Raw genomic sequence first — 9,997 nt, 5'->3', positions numbered from 1 at the left:
GTCAGTCGTTACGGTTAAGCTTTGTAGAGAACAGCGGCGTTTGTTTCACGTCCGGAGATGGTGAACTCCAAATCCCCGTTCTGAGCCGGCTACCTAAACAACCCTCCCGACCACCTCTCCTGACCTCGCTGCTTGGGACCTGGGCAAAGCAGATCTTGCCACAGACTTGTCTTGGTCCACACTCTGCCCTATCGTCATAGCCTGCTCCCACAGATCATAACTTCCGTTCAAATCAGTGCCCCCACATTTCCCACTGCAAGGGTAAATTTTAAAGTTTCTCAGGTGACTCCTTGGATGTAGCAGTACTGAGTCCTCTAACGGGAAAGAAGGAACTGATGTCCACCCTCACTTTGCAAGGGCCTCCAGGAGCCCCTAGACACTTCTGTGGTCTACTGTAGCTACCAAAAATGTAGCTGGTTGTAACATGGGGAGAGCCAGAGTCGGAGGACCGGACTTCCAATTCTGACTTGGATACTAATATCACATCATTGCACCCATTTCAAATTCCCCCTCTGTAAAATGGAAAATTGGACTAGACCTCTTACGGACTTCAAACTGTAAACCTGTGGTTTTGTTCAAAAAAATTGGTAGTTTCTTGCTGGAGATTCCTGGATGGATTCCAGCCTTCCCAAGAGGTAACAAAGGAGAGGTAACCAGTTGCCAGTGCAGTAGCTCAAGAATACAGGAAGAGAAACTGGCTTCACTCACTATTCCATCTTTTACCAAGGTGGCAAACTCTATGCCTCCTCCCCAGAGAAAAGCCTAACCACAGGTTCTAATGGACAAGAGCTCACTGTAACTGGTCAGAAAGGTCTATATCCAGAAGTACAATAGTCATTGCTTAGCTTCCTAAGTAGGGAATACAACTAGGCCCCTTTAGGTCTTGGACAGGGTAAGAGGACAGATCTGAACATGCCTGGGTCTAAGTGAGGTGTGGGAAAACAGCGGCAGGGGGCGGCAGGGTAGTGCAGGAAAGGGCTATAACTTTATTTGTATTTCCTCTTACACAAAACCATCAAAACAAGAACAGAGAAGGGCTGAACATCTGTTCAAACCCCATGTTCTCAGGGATATTCCAGGGAGCTCTTGAGGCTGAGTGCGTAGCTTCGAATCCAGCACTAATTCCTCACCCCCTGGCCTGAGGTCTTCACAGATGGTGGCTTGAGCCCTGCAATTAATTATAATCCCTTGCCCACCTTGATGTAAGGCAGGAAAGCAGATTGAAATGCTCCTCTCTGATGGGCAAGGGGAATCACAGCCTATAGATGTACTGCACCTTCTGTACTACAGGAGCAGAACATGAAGCTGCTTCCAAGGCTCTGGACACTTGCACGCAGGGCTAGAGGCCAATGGTATATGAGCGGCCTGTGGGGTTGTGAATAGCAGAACAGACTGGTGCTGTCACAGCCCACTCATACCACACCTTCTTGGAATTGCTGCATCGCCAGAAACGCACACAGATGGTTTGGCCTTCACGTACCGTTATGGGCTGCTGTAAGAAGAAAGACAGGTTCAGGGTGGAGCTAATGAATTATACATGGCAGTGTATTAAGGTAGGTGTGGAGATAAAATGATAAACATGACAAGACTGTCCCAACCCTCATGAAAGTTATTTGAAGCCTATCAGAACGCTGAACAATAAGACGCTGAACAAATAATCAAAAGTGTGGTGAGTGCTGTGAACATGTACAGAGTGCTAGAAAAACACCTATGAAAGGGAACACTAACCTAGTCTAGGAGGTCAGAGAAAGTTTATCTCACAATAGAAATGTTTAAAGGAGACCTAGAAGATAGGTTAACGGTGTGAAGAGACAAGCAAAGAACTCTGCAGGCAAAAGAGAGGCATGAAAGCCTGAGGTAGGAAAGAAGATCGACAATTAGAACCAAAAGAAGGTCCATAAGGCTGAAGCAGTGTAAGCAAGGGGACAGGAGCTGCAAAGGCAAGCAAACACTAGATCACATCAAGTCTTACAAGCAATGTTCCAGATTTTGACTTTTATCCTAAAGACAATGGGAAGGCATTGAAAAGTTTTAAGCAAAAAAGAGGTAAGATCAGGCCAGGCGCAGTGGCTCACGCCTGTAATCCCAGCACTTTGGGAGGCTGAGGCGGGTGGATCATGAGGTTGGGAGATCCAGACCATCCTGGCTAACACGGTAAAACCCCATCTCTACTAAAAACACAAAAATTAGCCAGGCATGGTGGCTGGCACCTGTAGTCCCAAGTACTAGGGAGGCTGAGGCAGGAAAATGGCATGAACCGGAGAGGCGGAACTTGCAGTGAGCTGAAATTGCACCACTGCACTCCAGCCTGGGTGACAGAGCGAGACTCTGTCTCTTAAAAAAAAAGGGGGGGGGGGGGGCGGGGGGGAAGAGAGAGATAAGATCAAATTTGAGTTTTTAAAAGATGGCTCTTGCTCAAAGTAGAGGACAGAAGGGTAGCCAGAATAGATGCGGGAAAGCCAGGCAGAAGGCCACTGCAAATACTCCCAACACCTACCACTGGGATCCATGAGCATATGAAATCAGGAGAACATGAGTCATATAGTCAACTATCTTCCTGGGAGAAGGAAAGAGGCACAACACCAAAGGCAAAAGTTACTCCTTAACCTACGGAGTCTTAAAAGCAGTTCCTACCTTAATAGGGAAGAGGATGGGAAACCATGAGAACATCCCAGGAGAGTGAGTCTCTGGACGGATACCTGTGTGGACAAAATAATGAAAAAACAGAGGTCTCCATGGCTGTGCCTTTTGCCTATGTTGAAGAGGGTCTCTTCTCTAATCACACAAAGATCTCCATTCATTGAGTACTGGGCCCCCCATAAACCTAAATGACACATGTACATATAAGTTGCCCAGGCAGCACACCCTCATACTCTGCCATCCACTGCCTTAGACACTCACTCAGAGTGATGTCCTGATAAAGCACAGTCTCAAAGTAGCCTGCAAAGCCATGCAGTACTGTGTTCACCTCCACGGGAAACTCCAAAGTGCAATAGCGGTTGTTGTCAATCATAGGATCTGTCAGGAAATAATCATGTGGATGACAAGGGGCCAGAAGCTCTAGACAACTTGGTAAAGCATGAGCAAGACCCAGGAAGGGAAGAGTAGATAAGGCAGACTAGGGACAGCAAGGGAAGAAAGCAGGAGGAAGGAAAAAGCCCACACCCCTCTAGTCAGAGGACAGTCATAAAAGAATCTACCTCTGTTGGGATGGCTGAAGGTGAAACAGGGCTGGGGGGCAGAGAGCTGGTGGAAGTTGTGCAGCCGTACCACATAAGGCATCTCGAACTGGGCCTGTCAGAGACAGAGAGAGAGAGTGTTGGGGAAGACAGACAGGAGATACCTACTTCCCCAAGGATTAAAAAAAGTTTTACTTTAGTGCTTCCCCAATCCCTAACTTCTTCGCCTCTTCATCCCCAGCAGAAGAAAATAGCTGATGCAAATACAGAAAAAGAAGAGGACTAAAGAGTACCACTTTCCAGAGAGTGGTTTTTTACCTCAGGGTCACGGTCCTTCTCCCTACAGGCCCGGACTTCATTGTACAGCTTAGAGGAGGAGATGGGAGCCAGAAAGGAAGTGTATTCTCCGGGGATGCTCACACCGTCATCTGCAGAGCAGGAGAGTCAAATTAGTTCCAGAGGGAGGGAAATGGTATGTCTGTACTAACTGAAGGATCAGAAGGATCAAACCTCCCATGTCAAAACCAACCAACGTTGGCATGGGCATGGAAGAAAGAGACAAATGCATGTTGTCACATTACTAAGCCAGCCTTCCAACTACTGTCACGGATGATTCCACTTCTAGGTTAATTTACACAGATAAAAACTGAAAGAACCCAAGATAGTCTAATCTGGTAGTTCTTAACTTTTGTGGGGTCACAAAGTCCCACAAAAGTTTCTGATGAAAGCTAAGCTCAGGGTACATATGTCAGCTCAAGGAGTCCATTCCCCTCATTATTTTTTATTTCATTATTTTTTTGAGACGGAGTCTCGCTCTGTTGCCCAGGCTGGAGTGCAGTGGCACAATCTTGGCTCACTGCAACCTTCTCCTCCCGGGTTCAAACGATTCTCGTGCCTCGGCCTCCCAAGTAGCTGGGATTACAGGCGTGCACCACCCACGCCTGGCTAATTTTTGTATTTTTAGTAGAGACGGGGTTTTGCCACGTTGCCCAGGTTGGTCACGAACTCCTGACCTCCCACCTTGGCCTCCCACAGCGCCTGGCCCACTCCCTTCATTTTACAAATATGAACACTGAGGTTTGAAGAGATGACTTCATTTGCTAAGGGCACAGAGGCAGTGGAGCAGTAGCTCTCAAATTCATATGATGTGACCCAGGTCCAACTCATTTTTCCCTAAACCCTGTACCCTCCTCCCAGGTAGATGTCTCATCCATCATCACCCTCCACCTACACCCCAACCTGGGGGCACCTTTTAGGAAGTGCTGGGCTCCATCCAGGCACTCAGGCGACAATTCATTGTCAGCAAATGAGCCCAGAAGCTCGCTGACAATGATGTCTGCTTTCTCTGGAGCCACCCATTCCCTCATGTCTGATGAGACTACGGTCACTTGGCTTCCCCATTCTTCAAACTGCCAGTTCTCTAGCCTGAAACAGAGACAATAAGGTGAGGAGACATGTTAAGGAAATTTGGCAACGGGGACTAACTTCCCAGCAAGCAGGTTGCTACTCACGTCACCACGGCATTTGGGTTTTTCTCCACAGCATACAGCTTTATCCGCCGGTCAGCCTGCTTGGCTGCCCGCAGGGAAGCGTTCACCAGGGGTCCCCGTCCTGCTCCCAGCACCATCAGTACCCTAAGAAAGAAAGGGAAGAGTCAAGCAGACTTGGCATATACAAATGTAGGTATGCAAGTCCCTGGGATTGAGGGGAAAGCACTCACTGGACATTGGTATCCTTCTCCTCTTCTGGTACTCGGTCTAGCAGACATTTATAGATGGCCTGGAGGAGAGAATATCCTATGGTTGTAATCCCAGTCTCTCCAGGTCATGCTAGCCCTGTGCTTTCCTCACCCTGCATACCACACAGTACCTGCTGATACTGAGAGTATTTGATGGGGTCCTTTTCAAACACTTCATATGTCTGAGATTCCAGATTGTCCATCAGTGGCTGATGAATGAGGAAAAGGATAAAGTTAGCCAGTCTCTGGCGAAGGACAATGCACTAAAATATCAAAAACTTTCCACTGCTTTCTGAGCTTTAGTAATATTTGGAGGCATATATTCTCAAGATACATTTTCACCCCACCTTCCTACTCTCCGTGCACTCCAGACCCACCTGAAGCGGGGACTGCAGATAGTCTTCATAGCCCTTGGCAAAGAGTTCATAGGCATTAGGTGGAGGACGGTTCTGGCTTAAGTATTCCAAGTACTGAAGGTAGGAGCAGAACTCCTTCTCTGAGTGGTGGTTGGTGCCTGTGATGATGAACTGCACCTCCAACTGTAAGAAAAGTCAGACTATCAGACACAGCCCGCAAACCAAGATTCTGGAATATTATGGTATATGGCCAAAGAGCCCAGTGTAAAATATGGCCCAGATCAACAGCTCTCCTTTTTTTTTTTTTTTAAAGACGGAGTCTGGCTCTGTTGCCCAGGCTGGAGTGCAATGGCTTGATCTTGGCTTACTTGCAATCTCCACCTCCTAGGGTCAAACAATTCTTCTGCCTCAGCCTCCCAAGTAGCTGAGACTATAGGTACGTGCCACCATGCTTGGCTAATTTTTGTATGTTTAGTAGAGACAGGGTTTTACCATGTTGGCCGGGCTGGTCTCAAACTCCTGACCTCAGATGATCCATCTGCCTCAGTCTCCCAAAGTCCTAGGATTACAGGCGTGAGCCACTGTGCCTGGCCCAGACCAACCCGTTCTCTAGCATCTGTTCCAATACCAACAAAGGCAGCATGAGGTTTCAGTAAACTTGTAAAAAGCCCTCTTGGCCGAGCGTGGTGGCCCACGCCTGTAATCCCAATACTTTGGGAGACTGAGGTGGGTGGATCATTTGAGGTCAGGAGTTCAAGACCAGCCTGGCCAACATGGTAAAACCCGTCTCTACTAAAAATACAAAAATTAGTCGGGCAGCAGTGGTGCACGCCTATAATCCCAGCTACTCAGGAGGCTAAAGCAGGAGAATTGCTTAAGCCTGAGAGGCAGAGGTTCTGGTGAGCTGAGTTTGCACCGCTGCACTCCAGTATGGGTGACAGAGTGAGACTCTGTCTCAAAAAAAAAAAAAAAAAAAAAAAAGGTCCTCTTATGCCATAAAAGTATCATCAACACCCAAAGAGCCTCATGGATCCTTGCTGTAACTTCCTAAATGAAACCTTCTGCAAAGTTCTCATGAGGTTTGGTTTGTTTTGAAAGGTTTCTAGGGCTATTACTGGCATTTATCTTTTTGTTCTCAAGACTCCCAACTTCACTGAAATTGCTCCCCAGAAACTAAAGAAAAAGAGTCAGCCTCACAGGAAAAAACGATCATACACAGGTAAATAAGGCAAGATGTATAGCTGGACCACCTTTAGAACCCTCCTACCACTCACCTTGAGGAGCCGGAAGATAAGCCTCTGGTGCATCTTAGAAAGAACAGGAAATCCCTTCTTATTGGTCAGGAAAATACTAGTGGGGAGAATGGCTGCTTTGATGGGCTCCCCAAGCCAGCGATCAATGACATGATTAGATGGGAGGTCAGCCCCAATTTCAAGAGCTACATGAGACAAAGAAAAACTGTCAACCACTGCCAGGCAAGAAACCCTTCCTTGCTCCTTTGTGAAAAATCTGTTTACCTCTTTAAGAGAAAGGCAGTCTGAGACAGAGGGTAAGTAGCAAAATTGTATACTATATACAAAATTCCTGAATCTTATTCATGGGAGGTCAGAGAAGCAACACCCATCCCAGGATTCTCATGGACTCACCCACTGCAATCCTCTTACTATAGTCACACAAAGTCCGGAAGTTGTGCCACCTGTTCAGAGTCAAATACAGAAAAGTACAGTCAACTAGATATGGCCGACCAATCACCATAGCTCAAGGAGACCTCCCTACAGGTTTCACCCTGTACTTCCCCTCACCCTATCACAGCAGCAAAGGGAGACATACCACATCCATGTTTTCTCCTCCCCACTGTACTCCTCTGTGTGTGTAGTTGGTGCATTCTCAATTATATCATCTCTCAGGTCCTCTGGTGCCACCAAGGGTACCCGCATCCAGAACTGCACATGAACAGTCACCCTTTTAGAACACTCTTTTGAACTCACTGGCTCCAGAAAGTTTCCCTCAATCAAAAAACTTCATCCAGACCTCATTAATCCCTTTATATGCTTTTCCCAATTTGTGATTTTGTAAGTGAACATGTACCTTATGTATAGATCCTTATGTAAATATCTGCCTTATCTTACGTAAGTTTCCGAAATAATTACATTTGCATGTTTTGAAACTCTCTTCATACCACTTTTAGATGGAGAGGTGTGCAATACTGACCTTTTTTTTGAGACAAGGTCTGGCTCTGTCACCCAGGCTGGAGTGCAGTGGTGCAATCTCAGCTAACTGCAACCTCCGCCTCACAGGTTCAAGTCATCTTCCCACCTCAGCTTCCCAAGTAGCTGGGACTACAGGCGTGTGACACCACACCTAGCTAATCTGTGTTTTTTTGTTTTTGTTTTGGTTTTTGTAGAGACAGGGTTTCACCAGGCTTCCCAAGCTGGTCTCGAACTTCTGAGCTCAGCGATCTGCCCACCTCAGCCTCCCAAAGTGCTGGGATTACAGGCATGAGCCACTGTGCCCGGCAATACTGATACTTCAATTCTGCCAAACACACCCTTCACTGAATGGCTAGGCACAAGAAGGTACTTAGCACAATCTGACTACCATGATATGCAGCAGGAAAGGAGCCCCTTAGCTATACCATAGAAGAGTGATGGCCAGTGTGGATGTGGTTGGTCAAAACTCTGGCCAGGTTGGTGTTATCTTCCTGATTAAGGGGCAGCAGGAAGGCTGGAAGACCCAAATATGCACCAAAATTCAGCTCCTGTAACATGGCCTGGAATGGAGATGAAAAGGAAAAGGTTGAGCTAACAAGCAAATAGCTTTCTTTTCTTTTCTTTTTTTTTTTTTTTGAGACAAAGTCTCACTCTGTCACCCAGGGGTTGGAGTACAGTGGCACAATCTCCACTCATCTGTAGCCTCAACCTTCCCAAGCTCAACTGATCCTCCCACCTCAGCCTCCTGAGTAACTGGGACCACAGGAATGCGCCACCATGCCTGGCTAATTTTTGTATATTTTATAGAGATGGGGTTTCACTATGCTGCCCAGGCTGGTCTCAAACTCCTGAGCTCCAGTGATCCTACAACCTCAGCCTCCCAAAGTGATAGGATCATAGGTGTGCACCATGGGGTCCAGCCTAATAGCTTTAATTTCATTGTATCAGTTGATTTACCAAGTTATTGGGGGTGGGAGGGGACCACTCTCCCTACCCAGCTTGGTTAGAAAGATCCAGCAGAGAAGTCAAAGAGTCTTACCGCCTCGGAGTTCCTGCGAATCTTCTCCACTTTTGAGTCTGGACGAATCCATGGAGAAAGCTTTCCCACAATTAGAGTATTCCAGTCTGCACTCCCCCACCCAAGAAAGACAAATACTGAATAAGGTTCAGCACTTTACTTGTTCAATTTTTAGTTTTGGGAATTGAGAGTAGAAATGAGACAAAGGTTTTTTCTACATAGACATGGGATAGCCTGATGCAGAATAGAGAAGCAAGGAGAAAACAAATTATCTATATCCCAGGGACTAACAAATATATCCAAGTCAGAAAAGGAGAAGAATCAGGGCCCCGATAAAGCAGAAGTTGTTATTGCCTCTAATAATTAAGGGGCATATGGGATGGTCCCTACCCCTTCCTGACAGCAGTAGGTCTGATCGTGTCTGGGGGCCGGGCCGATTCTTAGCAGGTTCCTGAATGAACTCCCTCTTGAAACGCGGATGGAAGACAGGCATGCAGAGGAAATCAAACCTACAACCGCGACAGACCCAGAATCATGTAAAGAGAGCAGCAGTGCCAGAAAGCCAAGCAACTGGATTTAGGCTATTTTGATTTTGCACAGCCCTTTCAGCTGCCATCAGTTCACCCTACTAGGCTGCTGAGTTCAGACCACCTTGGGGGATATCTCTGCTGTACTGTGCCTCAATTTCTCCCCAAAACACAGCCATGGGAAATATGAGTAAGGAGAAAACGATGGAAATCCACAAGTAGAATTTTTTTCTCCTCAGGTGTCACTATGTTTCCAAGACCATCACATCCAGATTTGCCCCAGTTCTGCCCATGCCTCCCCCGTCAAGATTAGCCTCTTCTCTCCACTGCCCCCTAACACCTCCTCCCACTCCCAGACAATAAATCGCGACCTCCAGAGCCCTTTAGAGTTTACTCAACAACTCTCCCAACTTTGGGACTCAGTGACCACAGGCCCCCCACAAGTTCTTTTCCTCACGTTACTGGGTCCGAGGCTTCTCCCCTCCAAAGAGTAATAGTCTCTCCCCTCCTCATCCTAGCCGACCCCCTCACCCCAGTTTCTCTGGGATGACTAGTCTGCCCTTCTCCGTCCCCGAGTTCAGACCCCGCTTTCCGCTCGTGGAGGTCTGGCCCTCACCCCTGCTTGGCCACAGCCCCTAGTGTGTCAGCTATTTCGGGGACGCAATTCAGGTCCCTCCCGCTGGACACGCGGCTCCCACCAGCACCCCCGACCGCCATCGCCGCCATCTTTTTCCTCGCGCTGTCCACGCCGGGATTCCTTGATACTAGTAGCCAATCACAAAGCCAAACTAGAGACCCAGAAGGCGGGACGAGTCGCCTTAACAACCAGAGCGTCTGCCACAGCTCCCGAACGGGAGGGATGGGGAGTGGCTTTTCCCGCCAATCCGCGGGCTGCGCAGTGGCGTACGGCGTGGCTCCTGAAGATCCACCAATCTCAGAGTCTGGTTCCTGACGAACTTCAATCTCCCA

The 9,997-nt window shown here is 47.7% G+C and overlaps 1 protein-coding gene across 5 annotated transcripts; it reads right to left on the bottom strand.

Annotated features, from left to right (window-relative positions):
• Positions 1-962: 962 nt before the first annotated feature.
• On the bottom strand, positions 963-9,982 carry PRMT5 (protein arginine methyltransferase 5). Of its 5 annotated transcripts, none has more exons than XR_749605.2 (18): positions 9,645-9,982; positions 8,892-9,010; positions 8,523-8,608; positions 7,909-8,043; positions 7,104-7,216; positions 6,920-6,969; positions 6,548-6,711; positions 5,295-5,456; positions 5,049-5,126; positions 4,900-4,958; positions 4,691-4,813; positions 4,429-4,604; positions 3,498-3,607; positions 3,201-3,294; positions 2,902-3,018; positions 2,635-2,699; positions 1,277-1,492; positions 967-1,168 (listed from the first exon to the last, which is right to left on the bottom strand). XR_749605.2 is itself a non-coding variant. In XM_030929681.1 (18 exons), exons 1-18 carry the CDS (start codon positions 9,752-9,754, stop codon positions 1,148-1,150), a joined length of 1,851 nt encoding a protein of 616 aa, XP_030785541.1. In that variant the 5' UTR covers positions 9,755-9,982; the 3' UTR covers positions 967-1,147. The 5 variants fall into 5 exon arrangements, 4 of the variants coding, with proteins under 4 accessions (XP_030785540.1, XP_010376666.1, XP_030785541.1 ...); XM_030929681.1 differs by having other exon boundaries at positions 1,424-1,492; XM_030929682.1 differs by having other exon boundaries at positions 1,424-1,489.
• Positions 9,983-9,997: the final 15 nt, after the last annotated feature.

Source organism: Rhinopithecus roxellana, chromosome 5 (assembly GCF_007565055.1).
Source record: "Rhinopithecus roxellana isolate Shanxi Qingling chromosome 5, ASM756505v1, whole genome shotgun sequence".
In the NCBI taxonomy this organism is placed as follows: Eukaryota; Metazoa; Chordata; class Mammalia; order Primates; family Cercopithecidae; genus Rhinopithecus; species Rhinopithecus roxellana.
Note: the sequence above shows the minus strand (reverse complement) of the source record. Positions and strands in the feature narration are given on the sequence as shown.

Excerpts from the sequence above, each read along its gene's own strand:
- PRMT5 (XM_010378364.2), bottom strand. The coding sequence starts at position 9,754 with ATGGCGGCGATGGCGGTCGGGGGTGCTGGTGGGAGCCGCGTGTCCAGC. Across the intron at positions 8,044-8,522 it reads TTCGCAGGAACTCCGAGGCG|GCCATGTTACAGGAGCTGAA; the intron begins GTAAGACTCTTT and ends TCTCCATTCCAG. Across the intron at positions 3,608-4,428 it reads AGCCCAGCACTTCCTAAAAG|ATGACGGTGTGAGCATCCCC; the intron begins GTGCCCCCAGGT and ends CCTGCTCTGCAG.